The sequence below is a fragment of the Columba livia genome, unplaced genomic scaffold (assembly GCF_036013475.1).
Source record: "Columba livia isolate bColLiv1 breed racing homer unplaced genomic scaffold, bColLiv1.pat.W.v2 Scaffold_140, whole genome shotgun sequence".
NCBI lineage: Eukaryota > Metazoa > Chordata > Aves > Columbiformes > Columbidae > Columba > Columba livia.
Window position 1 is genome coordinate 132054 of NW_027043036.1, and position 25196 is coordinate 157249.

The following is a 25196-nucleotide window of genomic DNA, read 5'->3' on the forward strand; positions in this document are numbered from 1 at the left end:
GCTCCTGTCCCACCCAGCAAAGCCTCTGCCCTCAGGGCCGGGGGCTCCAAGGCATGAAGCAGCTCCTGTGCAGCCAGAGCTCCAGTTCCTCTGCAGAGCACAGGGGCTGAGAGCAGCTGCCCGGCAGTGTTGGTGTCTGGGAGGTGGCTGCACAGCTGGGGAAGGTGACGCTGTCTGAGTGCCCGGCTGCCTCTGCCCTGGCCTCTCTCACACCCACCCTCACCGCATTTTCCTTCTTGCTCCCCTGCTCTGGGTCACTGCTGTTGGGATCTTGTTCTTGCTGTCAGGCTCTCTGGGGATGGCAGTTTCAGCTGCAGAGTCACAGCCTGATCTTGTGGGTCCTTTCCTGCAGGTGTGTCCATGGGCACACGTGTCCCAGCTTTGCTCTGACCTGTGGGCTGTGGGCAATGCAGTCTGTGGGGCTGGGGAATGAGCTGAGTGTGTCCTGGGCTAAACGTTGGGTGCTGAGACCCTAGGAAAGGATGAGACCTGTCATGGTCTGAGGTGGATCCCTCTGCTCTCAGCAGCGCCTGGTGGCTTTTCAGGGTAACATGGGAGTGTGATCAGCCCCCATCTCAGAAAGGTGCCAGCCCAGGGCAGCTGGAGCAAGACAGAGGGACAGAGTAGCTGCCCTCACTCTGCACTGACCCACAGGCACCCTCTGGTCTCACAGGACTCGCTCTGTTCTCCCTGAGTGCAGCAGAAATGCTGAGGGTTTCTGACACCCAACAACACTCCCCAGGGTGGGAGGGCAGAAGGAGCTGTAGAAACACCAAACCTCTCAAACTCAGTTTCTCAGGCCTGTGGGTACAGATGCTGACAGTCCCTTCTGCACCAGGAGCGGTTCCAGCTGACAAAGCTGAACCCCAGGACTGGCCCCTGCCCACCCGATCACACAGGGCCAGGCTGAGTCCTCAGGAGCCCCTGGGCAGAGACCCTGCTCTTCATTGCACACTCATCAAGCACATACGAGGGCTCAGCCAGGACGTTCTCCTGGAAAAAGAAAAGTGTCTCTTTGTGGGAGGGTCTGTGGGAAATGGTTTTGATGATTCCCAGAGAAGTCTCATCTAAACCTTCACTATGTTTTCCTCCTATGACAGGTCCTCATGCCCACAGGCAGCCAATGTCCAACAGCAGCTCCATCACCCAGTTCCTCCTCCTGCCGTTCACAGACACACGGGAGCTGCAGCTTTTGCACTTCTGGCTCTTCCTGGGCATCTACCTGGCTGCCCTCCTGGGCAACGGCCTCATCATCACCACCATAGCCTGGGACCAGCACCTCCACACCCCCATGTACTTCTTCCTGCTCAACCTCGCCCTCCTCGACCTGGGCTCCATCTCCACCACTGTCCCCAAATCCATGGCCATCTCTCTGTGGGATTCCAGGGTCATTTCCTATGCAGGATGTGCTATCCAGGTCTTCTTTGTATTTTTCTTGCTTGGTGCAGAGTTTTACCTTCTCACCATCATGTCCTATGACCGCTACGTTGCCATCTGCAAACCCCTGCACTACGGGACCCTCCTGGGCAGCAGAGCTTGTGTCCACATGGCAGCAGCTGCCTGGGCCACTGGGTTTCTCTATTCTCTGCTGCACACGGCCAATACATTTTCACTGCCCCTGTGCAAGGGCAATGCCCTGGGCCAGTTCTTCTGTGAAATCCCCCAGATCCTCAAGCTCTCCTGCTCACACTCCTACCTCAGGGAACTTGGGCTTCTTGTGGTCAGCGTCTGTTTAGCATTTGGCTGTTTTGTGTTCATTGTGGTGTCCTATGTGCACATCTTGAGGGCCGTGCTGAGGATCCCCTCTGAGCAGGGACGGCACAAAGCCTTTTCCACCTGCCTCCCTCACCTGGCCGTGGTCTCCCTGTTCCTCAGCACTGGCATATTTGCTGACCTGAAACCCTCATCTATTTCCTCCCCATCCCTGGACCTGGTGGTGTCAGTTCTGTACTCGGTGGTGCCTCCAGCAGTGAACCCCCTCATCTACAGCATGAGGAACCAGGAGCTCAAGGATGCCCTGTGCAAACTCATATCCCACTGTTTTCTGAAGCAATAAACTGTCCATCTTCTTCTATACAGGAGTTTTAATGTAGCTAATTACAAGCCCAGCCTGTCAACTGGATTTTCTGGTGGTGTTGGTTGTTTTCTTATTGTGATAATGTTATCATCCCCTTGCTAATTCACTGTTGGCTTTTCTTTTATAACTGTTGGCTGCTTAAATGAGCAGCAGTACTCTCCTTTTCTCTAAACAAAATAAAGGGCTCTTTAGTGATTGTTTTTCACTGTATCCTTCCTGCAAGTGCTTTTTGGAGCTGCAGAGACAGTTACTGTGCGTGGGTGGAGGGGAAAACAGCTCTGGCATGGCAGCCCTGCCAGGGAGCAGCAGCGCTTGTTCTTCCAGAGCTGTTCTGGTTCCACTCCCACACTCTCCTTCTCATCCCTGGTGTTGGTGCAAGGCCTGAGTGCTCTGGCAGCTTGGTCACCGTCCTGCTGTGTGTCAGTGCTGTGAGTGCAGGCAGGGACAGGCAATGGGCACTGCTGTGACAGAGCTGGCCTCACAACAGCCTTTCCAGATAGAAACGTGATCTCCTCAGGGCAGTGCATGATGGTTTATATCTTCTTGCAAAGTTTCTCTCAAGCGTATTCCTACAAAAGTCACTCACAGATGAAACACCGGTGTGCAGCTGAACAGTGTGTGTGTGCAGGGCTGGCACACAGCAGTGTCCTCTCACAGCCAGGCTCCTGCCAGAGACCTGCAGGACCAGCAGAGCAGGGGCTGGGCTGTGCCCCTGTGCACTGGACACCCCATGGAAGGAGCCCCAGGTCAATCACCATGGACTGATCCCTCACAACCACTATTTCCAGCACTCGCTTCTCACCCACAGAGGTTTTTCTTCCCTCCATGGATGGACACTCAATGAATAGTTCAGCAGTCTGTGTTGCTTTGTACAGATGGGATGTGAGCATGCACATCTTGGATGTGAGGTGACATGAACATGAGTGAACACAAACACCATCAACTGTTCCTTGGGGTTCCATGAAAACCTGTGGCACACACAAGGTTCTGAGGTCACTTCCTTTTGGAAGTAACACCCCATGGGAAACTGCCTGAATGCAGCACTGGCTTGTGCTTCCTTAATTGAGCTCCCCGTGTCCATTCCTCATGACGTGGGACATCTCAGATTAGTGCAGAGCAGGGTGACTCACCATAGCTGAGGTGTCTCCCACCCCTTTGGAGTGGCAACAGAAGGCCAGAGGGACAATGTGACTTCTGCCTCTGTGTGTAAAAGGGACAGACTGTCTCTGAGCATCCCTGGGTGCAGAAGGGGTCCTGAGACCAACTCAGATCTGGATGCCTGATGGAACCCTGGCATTTCTGTGTGTGACTCCAAGAACAAACCTCAGTGTCCCAGTGAGATTCATCTCAGCTGCTGGGACAGGCTCATTGCAAGTGCTCCTGTCTGCTCCGTCACCCTTGCCTGTGATTCTGCGTTGTGCTCTCAAAAGCAAGACAAAGTGGTAAGAGGGTTTCTGAGGTCTTTGGAAAGGCAGATATCGAACCCATCTGCATGAAAAGCATGAAGGAGAATTAACAGCTGGTCACCCTGCCGCCATACACGGAATTTTGCAGGGTCACAGACATGGTGTTCCTTGGTGTCCTAGTAGCCAGATCAGTGATCTCTGGGCTGGAGAATTGGAAGGTGGCTGGGAAGTTGGCTGGACAATCAAGCCAAATGTCATCAGCGGTACAAAGCCCTCCGTGCAGCCAGTTACTAGTAGCATCCCTCAGTGACCAGCACTTTGACCAACACTGTTAAACGTCTTTATTCTCCCTCTCTATGATGTGACGAGTGCACATTCAGCTTCTCTGTGGATGATGAATAATTGTGAGGAACCTTTGAACAACCTCGCCTGGTTCACCCTGCCTGGAGCAGAACAGTGAGACAAGTGAGACAAGGGCTCTCTTCAAACCTCGAGTTATTCTGTGATTCAATGAGTCTTTCCCTTGGAGAGGATTTTGAAGGCAGAATAGGCAGAGGAAGAATAAAAAGAATAAAAGACAGAAAAGGAGTTCTAAATGTTGTCAACAAAAATACAGCAGTTCCTCTGAAGAGTGTTTTTCAACTCAAATCTCTAGTAGGGAATATAATTGATAAATTTGATAAAACAAGTGTACTTTTATCTGATCAGGTCCTGGGCCATAAAAAAGGTGATGGATAGTTATGGTATTATGAATTCAGTTGTGTCTCAGACACTCATAATCCAGTCAGAATCCTGTGGCTGTGAAGGGGACAGTGAGGCCAGTTTTGTCTCTGGTGGTGACAGCCCAGCAGCAGGGACATGGTTGGGAAAGAACCTCAGCCTAAGTATGACAGATCCTACCCAGGAAGAGATCTTGGAGACAGGTTGTCACATCCATCCCACCTGGGAACATGATGGGACAGCAGCAGGGACATGGTCGTGTGTATCAGAGAAGCTGAAAGGCCAGCAGCACTCATGGGATTTAGGAGATCATGGGGAGGTTACTTCTCTCTGGTCAGGTAAAAGACCTCAAGAAGCATAATGTGTTGGTTTCCCTGCATGAAGAGCAGTTTACGAGGTGGCTGAGCCTCCCTTGGTAGTGGGAAGAGGCAGGAAAGACAAAAAAATGTCAGAAAGTACAGCTTGGAAGGTGAGGACTGGATATCAGGAGTAAGAAATGTCACTGGAAGGGCAGTGCTGTGGTGCAAGAGGTGACCCAGAGGGAGCTGGATCAGCCCATGGTTTGTGTTCCAAAGAGCAGCCAGTGAGGGTGCAGACACAGCAGTGAAGGTGCAGAAATGCTGGGTGAGAGCAGGTGGGGAAGCGAGATGGGTGTCTGCAGCCTGCAGGGAAAGAGGGGCAGGGGTAGCACCGTGTAGAACAACCTGTGGTGGAGATGGCAAAGGGCGCTGTAAGGCTGGAAGCGACACACAGAACCCAGGTCTCTGTCCCCTTGGCCAGGGCAGTTGTCTCTGCCACTGAGGCCCAGGAGAAGACATGTCCTCATGGCACTGGGGCCTCGGTGCCTCCTTGCAGCCCCATGGGGAAGCTGGAAGTTGTTGTCCCAGTGTTGTCCTTCCCTGGGCCTTGCACACCCACATCCCACGGTCCCAGGAAGAGCCCTGAGCCGTGTGTGAGGAACAGGATCCCCCTTCCCATTGCCTGCAGGTCATGGCTCCTCCTTTCTGCTTCAGAAAGCAAACCAAGCAAACTCCCCCTGGGAGTTACATCACTTTTCTTTACATCAGATTCTCTACTGAAGTTTGCGCCTGGTTGTTACAGCTTTTCTGCAGTTGGCAAATGTGATGCCCATCTACAGGAACGGCCAAAAGGAGGATCTGGGGAACTACTGTCAGTGTAACTTCTGTGCTGGGCAAGGTCATGGAGCAGATGATCTTGAGTAACATCACACAGCACATACCAGAGAACAATGTGATCAGGTCCAGTCAACATTGGTTTAAGAAAAGCAGGTCCTGTTTGACCAATCTGATGTCCTTCTATGACAAGATGACCCAATTAGTGGATGAGGGAAAGGCTGTGGATGTTGTGTACTTAGACTGCAGTAAAGCCTTTGACACTGTATCTCACAGCATCTCCTGGAGAAGCTGCAGCTCATGGCCTGGATGGTGTATCTGCGATGGGTAAAGAAATGGCTGGAGGACCGCACCCATAGAGTTGTGGCCAAATCCAGTTGGTGGCCGGTCATGAGTGGTGGCCCCAGGGCTCAGTATTGGGGCCAGTTCTGTTAATCTCTATCAATGATTTGGATGATGGTATCGAGTGCACCCTCAGTAAGTTTGCAGATGACACCAGGCTGGGTGGGAGTGTTGATCTGCTGGAGAATGGGAAGGCCATGCAGAGGGATCTGGACCCGCTGGATCATTGGGCTGAGGTCTGTTGTCTGAATTTTAACAATTGCCGGGTGCAGCACGTGGGTCACGACAACCCCAGGCAGCGCTACAGGCTCAGGGACGAGCGGCTGGAAAATTGCCTGGTGGAGAAGGATACGGGCGTGTTGGTCGGCAGCAGCTGAACAGGAGCCAGTGTGTGCCCAGGTGGCCAAAAAGGCCACCAATAGTATCCAGGCTTTTATCAGGAATAGTGTGGCCAGCGGGACTAGAGAAGTGATTGTGCCACTGTACTTGGAAATGGTGTGGCTGCACCTTGAATCTGGTCCTTATCATAAGGACATTGAGGCACTAGAGAGAGTGCAGAGGAGGCAACAAAGCTGCTGAGGGGCTGGAGCACAAGTGTGATGAGGAGCGGCTGAGGGAACTGGTGGGTTCAGTCTGGAGAACAGGAGGCTGAGGGGAGACCTTATCACTGTCTACAACTGCCTGAAAGGAAGTTGGAGCATGGAGGGGGTTGGTCTCTTCTCCCAAGTAGCAAGTGATAGGACAAGAGGAAATGGCCTCAAATTGTGCCATGGACGGTTCAGATTGGATATTAGGAAAAAATTCTTCCTGGAAAGGGCTGTCAGGCGTTGGAACAGGCAGCTCAGGGCAGTGGTGGAGTCACCATTCCTGCAGGGGTTTATAAGATGTTTAGACGAGGTTCTTAGGGACACGGTTTAGTTCTAGATTTAGGTTGTGGTTGGACTCAATGGTCCTGAGGGTCTCTTCCAACTGAAATAATTCTATGATTCTCTATTATCAACTGGAATATTCTTCTATCACATCTTCTAAGTGCTCTTCACATATCTGACTCTTCATCTACAGTCCTGAAACTTATCTAATTAGATGCACAAGTGTTGAATACTAATTCTAAATGATGAAAGCACCATCGCTCTATCAGTCTGGTCTGATACCCGCCAGTCCCAGGCAAACACCTCAGGTACACTGGGCCTCTCGAGGTTTGCACTGGGTGCTTATAGAGAGACCATGGAGCTCAGCCCAAAAACCTGAGAACTCCCCTCAAAACTGAAAACCAAACCAACAACAAAAAAAGAACAAAAAACCCCACACTCTTTTTTTCATCAGATGAAATAATTCAATATTTCTAATAAAATATCTGTGGAATTTCTATCCTGCCAAAATATGAATTTTCAGATTGTGTACGGACTGTGGGAGATGAAACGTTGGCCTTTCCCTGTGCTTGCAGTGCCAGGACTCTGTCTATCACTATGTGTATTTAATCCCCTGCACATCCAGGAGTTTCCACCTGTCCTCACCCAGCTCCCCGTGTCTGAACTCATCTCTTCAGAAGCCTGTCTGGACATTTGCACTTTCCATCGCTCCCCAGAGGTTCTTCACCTCTCACTCTTGGCTCATTCAGAGCCTCTCAGCTCTCACTCTGCTTGGAGCTTCAGGCAGGTCAAGTCTTTCAGCAGTTGCTCTCCTACTCCCTACAGGCAACTCTTGAGTTATGGCAATGGACCTCAGTGGAAACTGCTTAATTTAACCACAGAACTGAGAAACATCATTAAGTTCTATTGTGTTTTCTTTTTTTTTTTTCCTTTGTTGTTTCCTCTAATTAAAAATTCCCCGGTGCCTGTTTACATCCAGTTCTCTAAGGAAACATGAAGCAATTCTGCGAAGAAGCTGTAACAATCAGTGCAAACTTCAGTGCAGAATCTGATGTAAAGAAATGTGCTGGAAATCCCAGGGGCCAATGAGCAGAACAGGGAGTTTGGGGAGCTGGTTATAGATTTCCTGCTAACAGTTTGAGTAGAGAAACATTCTTCACAGAACTGCTCTGTTTATTTGACACCTTTGAGGTTTCCTCCTCTGCCTGGATTTTTATTTTCTTGTTCCTCCATCTCTTCCTTCTCCAAAACGTTTCCAAGGGAAAGATTCCTGGAATCACAGAGCAACTCAGGTGTGAACACCATCTTGTCTCACTGTCCTGCTCAGGGCAGGGTGACCCAGGTGAGCTTGTCCAAGGCCTCTGCCCAGCTTTGCACCATCCACTAAGGAGCTGAAGGTTCACTGTGTCACATCATACAGGGGGAGAACAGAGACGTTCAACAGTGTTGGCCCAAGTGCTGGTCCCTGAGGGATCCCACTGGTAACTGGCTCTGTGGGCACTTTGTACCACTGGTGACGTTTGGGCTTCATCATCCAGCCAACTTTACACCAAACATCCACTTCTTTAGCACAGAAAGCACCAATCGCATTATAAGGACACCACGGGAAACCATGTCTGACACCTTGCGAATTTCCATGTGCACGATGTGCCCTTCTTTCCCTGCACATTTGGGTTCAGCAATCCCTTCCTTGTTTTCCAAGTGTCTGGACATGGCTGCAGGAAGACTTGTCCCATTCCCTTCCCAGGGATGGAGCTGGGCTGAGTAGCCTGTAATTCTGACAATTCTCATTCCTGCCCTTCTTGAAGGCAGGTTTGACAACTGCCTTTTCCAAGGACCTCAGAACCTCTCTGATGGCTCTGGCATGTTTGAGACCACAATCCAGAGTCATGGGTAAGGATGGTGTAGCAAACAGGAGCAGGTGAGATTGATCTGCCGGGGCCAGTGGGGTTTGTTCCTGGAGTCACACACAGAAATGTCAGTGTCTGTCAGGCATCCATGTCTGAGCTGACCTCATGGACTCCTTATGCACCCAGGGATGCTCAGAGACAGAGTCTGTTCCTTTCACACACAGAGGCAGGAGTCACAGTGTCCCTCTGGCCTCCTGAGGGAGGCACCTCAGCCCTGTGGTGTGTCACCCTGCTCTGCACTCATCTGAGATGTCCCACGTTATGGGGAATGGACACGGGGACATTGGTTAAAGGAAGCACAGCCCAGTGCTGCATTTAGTTTCCATGTGAGGTTCCTCCCAATGTAAAATGACCTCGGGACGCTGTCTGTCCCACAGGCCTTCATAGACGTCCTGAGCTGGAAGGGCCCCACAAGGACCATGGAGTCCAACTCCTGTCCTTACACAGGACACCCCACAGGTCACCCCGTGTGTCTGAGGACGTTGTCCAGTCTCTTCTTGAACACGGTCAGGTTGGGGCTGTGACACCTCCCTGGGCAGCCTGTTCAGTGTCCAGCACCTCTGGGTGAAGAACCTTTTCCTCATGTCTGACCCCGGCACATCTTCATGCCGTTCCCTTGGGTTCTGTCATTGGTCACCAGAGACAAGAGAGAAGAGCTCAGCTCCCTTCTGAGGAACCTGCAGCCCCATGAGCTCTGCCCTCAATCACATCTTCTCCAGCCTGAGCAAAGCCAGGGACTTCAGCTGCTCCTAATACGGCTTTTCCTCCAAACCCTTCAACAAATTTGTAGCCTCTTCTGGGCACTCTCCAGTAGCTTTATCTCCTTTTACCCTGTGTCCCCATCCCTGCACACAGTGAATGCTGCAGGTGAGGCCACCCCAGCACAGAGCAGAGCGGGACAATCCCCTCCCTGCCCGGCTGGCCGTGCTGTGCTGGCTGCACCCAGGACACGGTCCCTCTTGGCTCCAGGGACACTGGTGGCTCATGTTCAACTTGCTGTTGACCAGACCCTCAGATCCCTCTCTGCAGAGCTGCTCTGCAGCATCTCATCTCCCAGTCTGTATGTACAGACAGGGTTGACGTGTCCCAGGTGCAAAATGGCACCCCTGAATATCTGACAGCATTGGCGCTCACTTCGGTTCATCTCACCTCACATACATGATGTTCACACCCACATCTCATCTGTACAATGCAAACATGGACATCTGACCTACTCATTCAGTGTCTTTACAGGTAAGGACAAAGAACCTCTCTGAACTGGGGCGAGAGGTCCGGGCTGGAAATGAAGGCTGTGAGGGATTAGTCCATGATGATTGGGGCAGATTTGATGGGGTGTCCAGCGCACAGGGGCACAGCCCAGCCCCTGCTCTGCTGGTCCTGCAGGTCTCTGGCAGGAGCCTGGCTGTGAGAGGACACTGCTGTGTGCCAGCCCTGCACACACACACTGCTCAGCTGTATAATGAGGTTTCATATATAGGTCACTTTCTTGGGCATGTTCTTGAGAGAATCTTTGTAATAAGAACTAAACCTTCATTCTCTGCCCTAAGGAGATCACCTTTCTATCTGGAAAGGCTGTTCTGGGGCCAGCTCTGTCACAGCAGTGCCCATTGCCTGTCCCTGCCTGCGCTCACAGCACTGACACACAGCAGGACGGTGACCAAGCTGCCAGAGCACTCAGGCCTTGCACCAACCCCAGGGATGAGAAGGAGAGTGTGGGAGTGGAACCAGAACAGCTCTGGAAGAACAAGCGCTGCTGCTCCCTGGCAGGGCTGCCAGGATGGACTCTTTTACCCTTCAGCCATCACAAGAACTGTCCCTGAAGCTCCAAAAGGCCTTGCAGGAAGGATATAGTGAAAAATAAGTCACTAAAGAACCCTTTATTTTATTTAGAGACAAGGAGAGCACAGCTCCTCATTTACACAGCCAGTGGTTATAACAGAAAAGCAGACAGTGAATTAAGAAATGGGATGACAACATTAGAACAATAAAAAAAACTACCAACAACAACAGAAAATCCAGATGACAAGCTGGGCCTGTAATTAGTTACCCTAAAACTCCAATGTAGAAGCAGATGGGCAGTTTAATGCTTTAGGAAATTGTAAGATATGAGTTTCCACAAGGCATCCTTGAGCTCCTGGTTCCTCATGCTGTAGATGAGGGGGTTCACTGCTGGAGGCACCACCGAGTACAGAAGAGACACCACCATGTCCAGGGATGGGGAAGAAATGGAGGGGGGCTTCAGGTAGGCAAACACACCAGTGCTGAGGAACAGGGAGACCACGGCCAGGTGAGGGAGGCAGGTGGAAAAGGCTTTGTGCCGTCCCTGCTCAGAGGGGATCCTCAGCACGGCCCTCAAGATCTGCACATAGGACACCACAATGAACACAAAACACGTAAAACCTAAACAGGCACTGATCACAATAAGCCCAAGTTCCCTGAGGTAGGAGTGTGAGCAGGAGAGCTTGAGGATCTGGGGGATTTCACAGAAGAACTGACCCAGGGCATTGCCCTTGCACAGGGGCAGTGAAAATGTATTGGCCGTGTGCAGCAGAGCATTGAGAAACCCAGTGGCCCAGGCAGCTGCTGCCATGTGGACACAAGCTCTGCTGCCCAGGAGGGTCCCGTAGTGCAGGGGTTTGCAGATGGCAACGTAGCGGTCGTACGACATGACGGTGAGGAGATAAAACTCTGCTGTAATCAAGAAGAGAAACAAAAAGAGCTGTGTCGCACATCCCAAGTATGAGATGGCCCTGGAATCCCAGAGGGAATTGGCCATGGACTTGGGGACAGTGGTGGAGATGCAGCCCAGGTCGAGGAGGGCGAGGTTGAGCAGGAAGAAGTACATGGGGGTGTGGAGGTGCTGGTCCCAGGCTATGGTGGTGATGATGAGGCCGTTGCCCAGGAGGGCAGCCAGGTAGATGCCCAGGAAGAGCCAGAAGTGCAAGAGCTGCAGCTCCCGTGTGTCTGTGAACGGCAGGAGGAGGAACTGGGTGATAGAGCTGCTGTTGGACATTTGCTTTTCCTGAGCATGGGGCGCTGTCATGAGGAAAAAAAAGACAGTGAGAAGCCAGGGAAGAGTTCTGCGACAAAAATGAAACCAAGTCCCATAGACCCTCCCCTGTCACACACGGACATCCTTTTCTTTTCCTAGGAGAACTTTCTCCAGCACTGTGGCTGCAGCCCTGCTTGGGGCTGGAAAATGTGCAACCAAGAGCAGGGCCTCTGCCCATGGGCTCACGTTAAGTCAGCCCAGCTCTGCAGAAGTGGGGCCACAGGAACCATGGGGACTGTCCTGGTTCTGCTAATACAGAAGGGCTGTCAGCACTTGCTTTCCCAGTGATAGGGAACAGAGATGGTGAAGGTAGTTTGGGCTTTCCAGATTTTTTTACACCTCCCTCCATATTCACTGCAGAGTGTTGTTGTGTGTCAGAAACCCGCAGCATTTCTGCTGCACTCAGGGAGAACAGAGCGAGTCCTGCGAGACCAGAGGGTGCCTGTGGGTCAGTGCAGAGTGAGGGCAGCTGCTCTGTCCCTCTGTCCTGCTCCAGCTGCCCTGGGCTGGCACCTTTCTGAGATGGGGACTGATCACACTCCCATGTTACCCTGAAAAGCCACCAGGCACTGCTGAGAGCAGAGGGATCCACCTCAGAACATGACAGGTCTCACCCTTTCCAAAGGTCTCAGCACCCCACATTTAGCACAGGACAGACACGTCTCATTTCACAAACCAAACAGCATTTTATCTGTTGTAGAATCTTTGCTTTTCCGTGGGGCTTTCAGATGACACACAGATGCTGTAGGAAAGGTTTACATCATGAAGGGAAGCTCACAGCTTGGAAGGAAACCCAGGGAGATATCCAAGTGTCCTGATGATGGCATTTGATTGAGGAAGACTCAGCTCAGTCCCCAGCCCCACAGACTGCATTGCCCACACCCCACAGGTCAGAGCAAAGCTGGGACACGTGTGCCCATGGACACACCTGCAGGAAAGGACCCACAAGCTCAGGCTGTGACTCTGCAGCTGAAACTGCCATCCCCAGAGAGCCTGACAGCAAGAACAAGATCCCAACAGCAGTGACCCAGAGCAGGGGAGCAAGAAGGAAAATGCGGTGAGGGTGGGTGTGAGAGAGGCCAGGGCAGAGGCAGCCGGGCACTCAGACAGCGTCACCCTTCCCCAGCTGTGCAGCACCTCCCAGACACCAACACTGCCGGGCAGCTGCTCTCAGCCCCTGTGCTCTGCAGAGGAACTGGAGCTCTGGCTGCACAGGAGCTGCTTCATGCCTTGGAGCCCCTGGCCCTGAGGGCAGAGGCTTTGCTGGGTGGGACAGGAGGCCAGGGGGCTGCTCACAGGAGGGATCTGCACTGCAGGGGATCACAGGACTTTTCTCTGTTCTCCCTCCCATAACCATTCCGGGTTTGGTTTCCTCTCATTTCTGATCATTTCCCTGCTGCCTGGAGATTCTCCCCTGGGAGGTGTTTCCCTGTCCATGTCTCTTCCCTGTCAGTGCTCACAGACCATCCCACCCTCTGTGCCCTCCCCCCGGCCCTACAGATCCTGCCTGTTCACAGGGCACTGCCTGGGGGCATCTTCCTGTCTGCAGGCTGGAAAACAGGACAGGTCAGACTAAGGCTGACGGGTCCAGCCAAGGTGATGCAGGTGCTGTGCACAGGCAGAGGGGTGGTGAAGGGATGTCATGAGCCTTCTGGCAGATGTACTGATCACTCAGAGTTGCAGTTCAGGAGTCTCAGTGACTTGTTTAAGCATGAGAGCTCATTTTCATTTTATTCTTTCCTGCACCCCCCAGCCCTTGGGAGAGGAAACTGAAAAGACAGGCTCAGGAAAGCTCCTTATCTGTCTGGCAATCCTTGCATTGATCTTCTCCTTGAGGCAACCACTTGGAAAAATGCTGGGGCTGATCTGAATGTGTGAGCAACCCTGACCCACACAGCACCCTCTCCACAGCAGAGGCACCTTTCTTGCCCAATAGGGTTTGCTCCTCCACCACATCTTCTCCCCTCAGTGTTGCTGGGATCTCCCGGGCAGGCTGAGCGCTGACCCTGGCAGGCGGCAGAGTCCCTGCCCGGCACAGCCCTGGGGTGCTGGGACCCTGCTCTGCAGGACAGCCCTGGGCACCCCTGCCTGCACATTTCCATTTACACCCCACAGCCACCCTGGGGAGAACGCAGCATTCACGTCTTGTCACTCTGACAGTGCAGAAGGCAATCCCTGCTCTGCAGCACATCCTCTCCTCTGATCAGAGAACCTCTGAGAGCTGTACTTACATCTCTCGCAGGCTCTGCAATGTGACAGCTTTCTGAGATCCTACCATGATTTGCAGATGAAATGACCTGTAGCCACAGGCTTTATATCTCTGAAGATTTCTCTCCAAGTGACATCTCAGCATCCTCCCACCCCAGGTTGTGTTTCCTTCTCTCTGCCCAGCTCCTGTGCCCTCGGTGCTGCAGGCAGAGCCCTCAGCCCTGCTGCGTGTGCAGAGGAGCTGCTCCTGGGCAGAGCTGTCTCTCTGCAGCGCTGCCGCTGCCATGAGCTCCCTGTGTCCCAGGAGCCCAGCCCAGCTCAGCAGCACAGGAGCAGCCCATGATGTCCCTTTCTCTGTCCCCTCTGGGCTCCTCCAGGTGTCCTTGGGGCTTCAGGAGCACATCCTTTGAAACAACCTGAAGTAATCAGTGATGTTGATTCTCTCTCCTCTTCAGAGACACTTCTTGCCAGCATTGTATTTTTCATTTTAAAAAATAAATCGGTATGACAATCATCTTTCTTGTCCCATCATTAGACAGGACACCAGGAATGTTACAGCAAAGGATCTAATTTCTCCAGGCTAGGGGAGGAATATCTTCAGTTGAATGAACTTAGGCATTTCATTCTGGTTTTACACTCCTCGGTCTAGAGAGACATTCATCAGTCTTTGGCCATGTCATGTCTGTGCTCTGATTCAAAGCCTTTGCACACATGGGCTCTTGGACACTTGGTACCAGGTTTCTTGTGGCAGGTCAGAGCTGGGCTGGTGCCACAGCTGGGGTGGCTCAGCCCAGATGTGAGGCAATGTCCTCAGCCAGGGACCTGACTGGGGAGCTGGAGCTGTCAGTGCTGCAGACAGAGCTGTGACACGGATGGAATGAACTGCCAGGCAGGGTGGCAGGAGTGAGTTCATCTGGTCTCAAGGACAGCAGCCTCCAAGCACAGCAACAGTCCAGATCAAAGCTCAGTCCAGACCTGTAAGGCAATTCAAGGGCCCCATAATGAGCTGTTACTACTGCAGGAACAGTTAAAGGACAAACAAAGACCCTGTGTGGTGACTGATGAATTTAATAAGGGAAAGAGGTGAGAATCCCTGTGTTCTCTTGTCCTCCCTCTTCCCCAGCCATGTGTCCCAGGCCTCTGTGGCTGGAGACAGAAAATACAGAGGTGGATGTGGATCAAGTCATGGGTGACTGGAACTAACACAATCCTCTCCAGTCTATGGGACAGCAGGGGCAGCATCCCAGGAGCTGCGACAGCAGGACGGTGTCACAGTGAGGCCACTCTCCATCATCTGTGAAAGCTCATGGAGACTGGGGGGACTCCCTGACCACTGGCAGCTCTCACACAGTGTGTGCACTTTTCAAAATGGCCAGTGGGTGAGCAGGGGAACTAAGGGCTGTGCCCCAGAGCATGTCCACTGGGACCCCATTTCTGGGTGTCTGGAAGAGAAGGTGATGGGGTTTTCCCAGGGCAGGTTGTGCCTGTCCATCCTCTTTGCTTTCTGTGAGGAAAGGACAGGGTTGTGGATGTGGAGAGAACATTGGTGGTCTGTTACCTGGAAGTCAGCAAGACATTCAGTGTCATCCCCTGCAATATTCTTGTGTCCAAGGCAGTAAATTCTGGTCTGTGTCAGTGTGTAAGTAGATGAGTAAAAACAATCTGGATGGTTGGGCTTGGAAAGGTGCTGTAGAAAGGGAGAAACTTTCCAGTCCTGAGGACAGTCCAGCACTGGAAGCTGTTTCCCAGGAGTGCGCACCCACTCTGTCCCAGAAAGTGACCAAGATGTGTTTGGATCAAGCCCTGAGCAATCTGGTCTGACCCTGCTGTGAGCAGGAGGTTGGTCAAGACATGTCCTGAGCTCCCTTGGAGCCTGAATGACGCTGTCCTTCCTTCTCCTTTATGTTTTCAATTTAGAGAAAGCTCTCAGGTTCTCCCTGACCACAGGAATAATTCACAGAGGGTCCAGAGCTGCTTTACAAGGGCCGCCAAATGGCCCTGACCACATCTTGTGCATCCCTTTCCATATGTCCCCACCCAGTGTCTTATTTTTCGCTGTCTTATACCCTTTACGAATTAACAGCCCATCTTGCTAATCCTTCCATAGCAGGTTGTTCAAGAGGTGTCAGCATCCATTTACAGAGTCTGCACATCAGCCAGGCAGCAAAGCCATCGTTACAGAAATGCAGACGAGACACTTGACCAGCTCCTTGCACCCAGATATCAGCGTGACATGTCTGCTGAGATTCCCGGGAACACCTGAGCTGTAAAAGCAGAGCATGTGAGTCCTGGTTGGGTATCCTGGCTTGTCTCCTGACCCATGTGGTGCTTCAGGCTGTGAAGAGAATCAAAACCAGCCATTGGACTGGGGCAGTTCCATTTTACACGTGTCACACGGGGCAGATGAAGGGAGCTCAGAACTCCAGACTCTGCTGCACGGTTGGGACTGCAGAGACTGGAAATGCAGGTGACAGTGTGTGTCAGTGCACACACATAAAGATTCTGGCTTCCTTTGGGCCTTTGCACTGACCTGGGATCTGTTCCTTGGCCTTCTTTGTCTCAAAAGTAAACTGTTCTCCTATGCAACCTCTATCACACCACGTAAGAAATAATTAAAAGGTAGAAAAATAATGAAAGAAACACAATTTGGGAGTAATTCTGTCTAAGAGGTGTACTCTTTAAATGATTAAAACAAAAAACAAGTGAGAGAAAAAGCATGTTCTAAAAACTTATTCCAAGACACAACTGCTCAGGTGTAGTAGATGCTTAGAAAAGCAAGAATGACTGTTAGGAATGAAATTAAAGAGCTTTAGTTCATCCTCATCATCAGTGAGAATAAGGAGTTCCCTGTTACTGTTACTAGTGCCAGCACCACTGTTCACAAACATCCTTCAGAGCATCTCCATTGTTCCTGGGCTCCAAAGCTCATCCTGCTCAGAGTTTGACAGGATTGCTGCAAACCCCTGTGACCCAAATCTCTACAACTGTCTCTGCTCAACAGCCTTTTACCCCAGGAAGGGGAAAACTGCCAATGCAGGCACCAACCCAGTGCCCAACCTGCCTGGAGAGCCAGGACAGTTGTGCCACACAACAGCCGCCTCTGAGAGAAGCTGGAGGTGATGGGATTGAAACGGTTTCAACCCAAATCAGAGAATCAGAGAATCATTTAGGCTGGAAAAGAGCCTTAAGAACATGCAGTCCAACCGTAAATCAAACACTGCCCAGTCCATCACTAAACCATGTCCCAAAGTGCCACATCTCCACGTCTTTAAAACACCTCCAGCAATGGAAGCTCAATCCTGAGCTGGCAGGACACCACTGGCTGCAGTTGGACATAAGATACTGGTCATGGCTGTGAGTTCAGCCCTCGCTGGCAGAATGTCTCACACCCTCACTGAGGAGGGCAGGGGGCTGGGAGATGGGAGCACGTTTCAGTTTCCAGATCCCAGCACAGAGCCCAAACCATCCTGCCCTTGGACTCTGGATCCCATTTCCTGAGATGCAAAGCTCGTTGGGCTTCTGTGGGTAATCATGTTAAAAGGCATGAATAATCCTTCAATTGTTTGTGTAACATGTCTAGGAATGTCAGTCGTATATGCTTATATTTACATATCTGTAAAATAGTACACTGCATCTGTGGTCACCCCTCTGGCAATGACAATTAAATAGGTATTTGCACTATAAGGCTCCATACCTCATCCACAAGCACACACCTAAGTGGTTCAGATGAAGGGTGTCTGGCAAACGTCACCCTTTGTTTCCCCAGGTGGTGGACACTGCTCATGTGCCTCTGCAGAGAGTGGCAGGAGCTGGATCCCCTTCTCGGGACAGACTCCTTCCAGGAGAGACACAGACACAGGGGGAACTCATCAGGGCTTTACGGCATTTCACTGGGCATCAGTTTGACATATTGGGTGCTGTCCTGTGACTGCCCTTTCTGCACAAATGATCATACAAACACAACCATTTAGTGAGACATGGTCATAAAGGGGCTGTTATGGACAAGAAAGCTCATCATGAACTCTGGAGAGAGCGAGGAAGCTCATAATAAGCACCAGGAAGAACCAAGAATCTCGAGGCCTCTTCTGAAGAGCAGGACCCATGAGCAGCCGTGATTGGCCATTGTAGGTGTGGGAGAGGGTCAGGGCATGTCAGGGAGAAGCAATGAGATGGCTGATGGCTTCAGTGAACCCTTCCAGCCATGTCTGAGCCCAGAAATGGAAAGCAGTTGATGTCTGCAGGTGGAGGAGGAACATGAGGAAGATTTTCCTGGGAACAGGGAAGGAAGAAAGGACTCTCTTGGGCTAATCATGTATGGCAGTGCCATTTGCATGCTGTGGGCATGGCTGTGCCTGGGAGATGGGGAACGGCTGCTGCTGGGGTGGCTGTGCTCAGTCATGGCCCATGAGCTGACCCTGCTCTGCTCCTCTCTTACACTGCCCACACTTGGATGGTCCTCAGGAATCATCCATGAGCCTGGTGGATCCATGAACCTCCTGGAGTGATGGGGATGGATCCAAATAGGGGATTCAAGCAAGTGTGGGATTGGGACATTGAGGTGATTGGTGACCATTGCCAGGTGTATGAAAGAAGCTGGATGAGTTGTGAGGAGCTCACAGGCATTTCCAACTCCACAGAACACCAGAGCCTTGCAGTTAAAGCAACAGCACTTGACATAAACACCACCCCCAAAACACAAAACACTCACACTGACCAGAGGAAGAGCCTTGAAAAACGCTGGAGAAAGATCTACCAGGTCCCAGGGGTCAGGGCTCAGCCATTCTGGTGATGAACAAGCATCAAGGGCTGACATGGCATCAGAGCCACCTCCACATGGCCCTCACCACCTGTGACCAGTGTCTCCAAGTCTTTCCTTCACCAGCTTCCAGGGACAGGGACTTGCACTGGTTGTTTCCTTCACAGCTGTGTCACTGATGGCCCTTCATGGGGTGCAAACACCCTCAGAAACTTGGGGTTTCCTTCTGCCTTTCACTTCATTGGAGGTTTGTTCAGCTTCAGTAGCTGCAGTTCAGGATCATGGCAGCAGAGGGCTCACTAACATCCAAAATGCTCTTACAAGCCAAGGCTCTGTGCATCATTTTCCTAAAGGCTTCAAGTCTGGTGTGGATTATTAGAGAGATTTCAGGAATAGCCAAACAGAGAGCATTTCCATCATAAATAGCAATAAAGCCAAATTTCTTCTGTTTCCATCCGTGCTTGGCCTTCCCTCCCTTTCCAGAACAGGTGGTATCAGCAGACTCCAGTTCATATTAATGTTTTGCATCTCCTGATAAAGACTGAATATGTCAGAAAAGTGGGTGCCTAAATCCCCATGTGAGTGAGGAGACAGGCCAGGACACCTCAAGAGGAGTCACACTCCTCTGGACCAAGAGGTGGGTGTTCCTGGCAATCTCAGGTGCTGTGCAAAGCGATACTTGTGTTAAGGGAGCTGGTCAAGTGACCCATCTCCTGTTCTGTAACGGTGTCTGAGTTTGCTCAGCTCACCCCTGACTTGAGCCCCATCCACTGCTGGGTGTTCTCCAGACTCCTGCCCTCAGGAACAAAGTCCCAGGAGACCTTGCTGGTGAAGATGGAGGCAAAGAAGCCATGAAGAACCTCAGTCCCATCTGATTCTACTCTTATGAAGTTCAGCAGCAGGCCGACGTCCACCCTGTCTATTCTCTTACTGCAAGTGAAGCTCTGTCAGCTCATCTTGCTGCCCTTCCCGTGCAGGTATCAAGTCCAGGGCAGCTTTGTCATCATCCCCACATCCATGGACAAGGTTTCTAAATTCCTCCTTTGCAGCTTCCCCTGCTTCCACTTCCTGTGTGCTGCCTTTGTGCCCTGGAGCTCCATCAGTGCAGAGGAGCAGCCTCACAAGATAAATGCTTCTGTTCAGGGGTACTTGGAGAGATCATTCTAGTGCTTGGAGCAGGCTGTCCTGTAAGGATTATCAGATTTCCCGAGCTCCTTCAGCCTTCAGATCTAAATCCATGGCACCACTTTGCCCACCATCCCCCAGTATGTCCAAGTCTTCTCCTCTGGAGCCCACCAGCCTGTGCTCTGCTGCTGGCCTTCCTCCCTCCCCTCTAGTGCCTGGGACCCCACTGTGTCCTGGTCACAACAGCCAAGGTGGACACTGATGTTCACATCCCTCACCAGGGTTTCCTTGTTTTCCAGTTCCAGATCCAGGTGAGCATCACCCTTGTTGGCCCACCAGACAGCCATGTTAAGCAGTTGGCCCAAGATCCTCTGGAGTGTTGGCACCTGCCACTTTGAATGGTCAATGAATGCCAGGGCAATTACATTTCCACATAGGAACCTGCTCATTGACTGGTGACTTCCTTCAGTTGCCCACGGAACTGTGGGCATTTCTTCTCCGTGATCAAGTAGTTTGCAAGAAATAACACATTGTCACCTTGTACTGGGCTTACATGGCAAAGTCCTGGAAATGGGGGTGAGTGTGGGTGTGCTACAGTTGTCACCTCTCTGGGAAGACAACAGGAGTTTGACCAATGTAAGACAGAGCTGATTTCAGCTGCTCCAAGATGGACCCACTTCTTTCCAAATCTGAGCCACTCAGTGATGCTGGCAGCACCTCTGGGATATTGTATTTGAGAAAGGGTAAAAAACGCTGCACAACAGCAGGTGGGAGAGAGGAGGGAGGAGATGGGAGAGAAAAGCACTGCAGACACCAAGGTCATATCCCATAGGACCCAAGCAGGTCCCTCAGCAGGCCAAATCTTGCTCTCCTGAAATCCTGCTCTTGGCCTTGTTCTCATCTCCCAGGAGCCTCAGCTCCACTTTCCCATCCCTGACTGTTCCATCCTGACCAACTCTTTCTGGTTTGTAAGTGTGAAGTCCCACAGTGCACCTCACCTCACTGACTCCTCAGTCACCCGTGTCAGGAAGACGTTGTCAATGAGCTCCAAAACCTTACTTGTCCCCAGCCAGGAACCTGGGAGGTGTGGGACCATAGTCCTGCCCTTGGCCCTGCACAGCCCCACATCACACTGTCCCAGGAAGGGCCCTGGGCAACATGGGAGGGACAGGATCTGACTCCCCAGGGTTGGGGGTCAGGGCTTAGTCCTTAGTTAATGAAACACATCCAGGGATACTGAGCATTAGAGAGACCTTTACTTTGCTTTTCCTGACCTGTCATCTCTACCTCCAGTTTTCTGCTCTAACCAAACTCTGGGGTCTGTTCTTCATTTGTGTCCCTCAGTGGGACCCATTAATATTACAGGAAACTTTGGAGTTTGCATGTGAGTTTGACTTCCTGAGAATTTCTTCATGTTCCCCTCAGAGTCTGAGGTCCATGCAGTCAGCACCAATTCCAACAGAGGGGTCATTAAAGCGCCTTGTGCTGCTCCTGTGCTGCTGAGCTGGGCTGGGCTCCTGGGACACAGGGAGCTCATGGCAGCGGCAGCGCTGCAGAGAGACAGCTCTGCCCAGGAGCAGCTCCTCTGCACACGCAGCAGGGCTGAGGGCTCTGCCTGGGGATCTCAGGAGACGAGCAAGGCAGAGAGAGATTAAAGGTGGTCAGGACTGGGAGGATGACTGAGAGCTCACTGGAGGAGAAACCTTTGCAGCCCTTGCCATGGTAAGTCTCTGGGTGCGGGGCAGTGCAGCTTTAGCTCCTGGAGGCATCTCCTCAAACTGGCACAGGCACAGCTTGTGGGGTCTGTAAGGACGGGGCTCTTGTCAGGCCATGTTGAACAGCTGTGAAGCCGGGTGAGCACCCAGGGGTGCCCAGGGCTGTCCTGCAGAGCAGGGTCCCTGCACCCCAGGGCTGTGCCGGGCAGGGACTCTGCCGCCTGCCAGGGTCAGCGCTCAGCCTGCCCGGGAGATCCCATGGCAGCAGCTGTGGGGGGAAGGAGCGACCCCCGGCAGGGCAGGCAGGGAGCTTGTGGGGTTGAAGGGGGCTGTGTGGGACAGGGCTGCTCAGAGCTCCAGATCCCCCCACAGACATGGCAGAGGGTCCTCATGAACAACAACATTGAGAGAGAAACAGCTACCAGGAAAGGAGTCTGTTCTTTCAGTTTTCCACTCTTGGTTGGCTGGGTGTGCAGTGGGAGACGGGGATTTATTTCTCTCTTTGGAGCAGACACTGAGACCCCAGTTCTCGTTAGGACGTGTCTGAGCTGCTCCTGAGCCCCTGCACACACAGAGCTGCCCCTGGGCAGTGCCAGGAGGTGTGAGCAGGACAGAGCTGAGCACACAGCGGGTGGAACGGGGTCTGTGACACCGTAAGGGAGCAGACCAGGGACAGAGACACAGATGCAGGCAACAGAGACATGAGCAGGGAGAGGGAGCTGCTACCAGGAGTGCTTGAGACAGGATTCAGAACCCTCCCTGCCCTCCTCCACCGTGCAGACACATTTCCAAGTGCAACCCCTGGTCTCCTCTCCTCCCCAGCAGACCCTCTGCCCGAAAGCCATGGGGTCCAGGTCACAAGTCTCCACCTCAGCAGCTGGACCTCCAGGTGAGGCCTTCCTGGAATGTGTTACACAGAAAAGGTGCTAAAAGTACTTGCTCTACAGTGTCATCATGTCAGTGGTAGTGAGCACCGCCAGGTAAGGAGAAGGTTTCACAGCATGCCCGTCTGCCTTTCTGTCCTTGCTTTATTTTCTGGTAGCACTGCAGTGTCCTTCCCTGTTTCTCCACCTGTCCCGGGTGCCCTTGCTCTCTGGGGTTGGGTTGGGTATGTGGGTCAGTTTTTGTTCTGACACCAACTCAGGGGGTCTTGACCCAGAGGTGTGTTCTTGGAAACTAGGTGCCCAAGCTGTATTTTAAACTGTGATGAACTGTTTTTTCAATTGATAGAAAGAGAGAATGAGCTGAAACATCCCTCCATCAGGGAGGAGGCTTTCCATGAGAAACAGCATGTTTATTTTTCTCAGAGAAGTCTTCCACAACATGTCACTGTCTTTTCCTCCTTGCACAGGTCCTCATGCCCACAGGCAGCCAATGTCCAACAGCAGCTCCATCACCCAGTTCCTCCTCCTGCCGTTCACAGACACACGGGAGCTGCAGCTCTTGCACTTCTGGCTCTTCCTGGGCATCTACCTGGCTGCCCTCCTGGGCAACGGCCTCATCATCACCACCATAGCCTGGGACCAGCACCTCCACACCCCCATGTACTTCTTCCTGCTCAACCTCGCCCTCCTCGACCTGGGCTCCATCTCCACCACTGTGCCCAAATCCATGGCCAATTCCTTCTGGGACACCAGGGCCATCTCATACTCAGGATGTGTTGCACAGCTCTTTTCGTTTTCCTTCTTGATCACAGCAGAGTATTCTATGCTCACAGTCATGTCTTACGACCGCTACGTTGCCATCTGCAAACCCCTGCACTACGGGACCCTCCTGGGCAGCAGAGCTTGTGTCCACATGGCAGCAGCTGCCTGGGCCACTGGGTTTCTCAATGCTCTGCTGCACATGGCCAATACATTTTCACTGCCCCTGTGCAAGGGCAATGCCCTGGGCCAGTTCTTCTGTGAAATCCCCCAGATCCTCAAGCTCTCCTGCTCACACTCCTACCTCAGGGAACTTGGGCTTATTGTGTTTAGTGCCTGTTTAGTTTTCATGTGTTTTGTTTTCATCATCCTGTCCTATGTGCAGATCTTCAGGGCCGTGCTGAGGATCCCCTCTGAGCAGGGACGGCACAAAGCCTTTTCCACCTGCCTCCCTCACCTGGCCGTGGTCTCCCTGTTTGTCAGCACTGCCATGTTTGCCTACATGAAGCCCCCCTCCATCTCTTCCCCATCCCTGGACCTGGTGGTGTCTGTTCTGTACTCAGTGGTGCCTCCAGCAGTGAACCCCCTCATCTACAGCATGAGGAACCAGGAGCTCAAGGATGCCTTGTGGAAACTCATATCTTACAATTTCCTAAAGCATTAAACTGCCCATCTGCTTCTACATAGGAGTTTTAGAGTAACTAATTACAGGCCCAGCCTGTCATCTGGATTTTCTGTTGTTGGTAGTTTTTTTATTGTGATCATATTGTCATCCCATTTCTTAATTCACTGTCTGCTTTTCTTTTATAACCACTGGCTGTGTAAATGAGGAGCCGTGCTCTCCTTGTCTCTAAACAAAATAAAAGGCTCTTTAGTGACTTGTTTTTCACTATATCCTTCCTGCTAGGTCTTATGGAACTGCAGGGACAGTTCCTGTGTTCATGGGAGGAGGGAAAAGAGTCCATCCTGGCAGCCCTGCCAGGGAGCAGCAGCGCTTGTTCTTCCAGAGCTGTTCTGGTTCCACTCCCACACTCTCCTTCTCATCCCTGGTGTTGGTGCAAGGCCTGAGTGCTCTGGCAGCTTGGTCACCGTCCTGCTGTGTGTCAGTGCTGTGAGCGCAGGCAGGGACAGGCAATGGGCACTGCTGTGACAGAGCTGGCCTCACAACAGCCTTTCCAGATACAAAGGTGGGCAGTACATGATGGTTTATATCTTCTTGCGAAGTTTCTCTCAATCATATTCCTACAAAAGTCACCCACAGATTAAACACCAGTGTGCAGCTGAACGGTGTGTGTGTGCAGGGCTGGCACACAGCAGTGTCCTCTCACAGCCAGGCTCCTGCCAGAGACCTGCAGGACCAGCAGAGCAGGGGCTGGGCTGTGCCCCTGTGCACTGGACACCCCATGGAAGGAGCCCCAGGTCAATCACCATGGACTGGCCCCTCACAACCACTAGTTCCAGCACTCGCTTCTCACCCACAGAGGTTTTTCTTCCCTCCATGAATGGACACTCAATGAATAGTTCAGCAGTCTGTGTTGCTTTGTACAGATGAGATGTGAGCATGCACATCATGTATGTGAGGTGACATGAACATGAGTGAACACAAACACCATCAACTGTTCCTTGGGGTTCCATGAAAACCTGTGGCACACACAAGGTCCTGAGGTCACTTCCTGTTGGAAGTAACACCTCATGGGAAACTGTCTGAATGCAGCACTGGGTTGTGCTTCCTTAATTGAGCTCCCCGTGTCCATTCCTCATGACGTGGGACATCTCAGATTAGTGCAGAGCAGGGTGACTCACCATAGCTGAGGTGTCTCCCACCCCTTTGGAGTGGCAACGGGAGGCCAGAGGGACAGTGTGACTCCTACCTTTGTGTGTAAAAGGGACAGACTGTCTCTGAGCATCCCTGGGTGCAGAAGGGGTCCTGAGACCAACTCAGATATGGATGCCTGACGGAACCCTGGCATTTCTGTGTGTGACTCCAGGAACAAACCTCAATGTCCCAGTGAGATTCATCTCAGCTGCTGGGACAGGCTCATTGCAAGTGCTCCTGTCTGCTGTCACCCTTGCCTGTGATTCTGGGTTGTGCTCTCAAAAGTAAGACAAAGTGGTAAGAAGGAGAATTAACAGCTGGTCAACCTGCCGCCATACCCAGAATTTTGCAGGGTCACAGACATGGTGTTCCTTGGTGTCCTAGTAGCCAGATCAGTGATCTCTGGGCTGGAGAATTGGAAGCT

At 52.0% G+C, this 25196-nt stretch overlaps 3 protein-coding genes across 3 annotated transcripts; 2 read left to right on the plus strand and 1 right to left on the minus strand.

Moving 5' to 3' along the window:
- Window positions 1-1504: 1504 nt before the first annotated feature.
- On the plus strand, window positions 1505-6055 carry LOC135577778 (olfactory receptor 14A16-like; the record flags this gene model as incomplete). The annotated part of the gene is made up of 2 exons (XM_065047900.1): window positions 1505-1969; window positions 5951-6055. Coding segments are annotated over 2 exons (570 nt in total), but the record flags the coding sequence as incomplete, so codon positions are not given.
- Window positions 6056-10196: 4141 nt separating this feature from the next.
- On the minus strand, window positions 10197-11470 carry LOC135577805 (olfactory receptor 14A16-like). The gene has a single exon (XM_065047926.1). The coding sequence runs from the start codon at window positions 11468-11470 to the stop codon at window positions 10538-10540; it is 933 nt and encodes a 310-aa protein (XP_064903998.1). The 3' UTR covers window positions 10197-10537.
- Window positions 11471-22509: 11039 nt separating this feature from the next.
- On the plus strand, window positions 22510-23620 carry LOC135577813 (olfactory receptor 14J1-like). The gene has a single exon (XM_065047934.1). The coding sequence runs from the start codon at window positions 22592-22594 to the stop codon at window positions 23618-23620; it is 1029 nt and encodes a 342-aa protein (XP_064904006.1). The 5' UTR covers window positions 22510-22591.
- Window positions 23621-25196: the final 1576 nt, after the last annotated feature.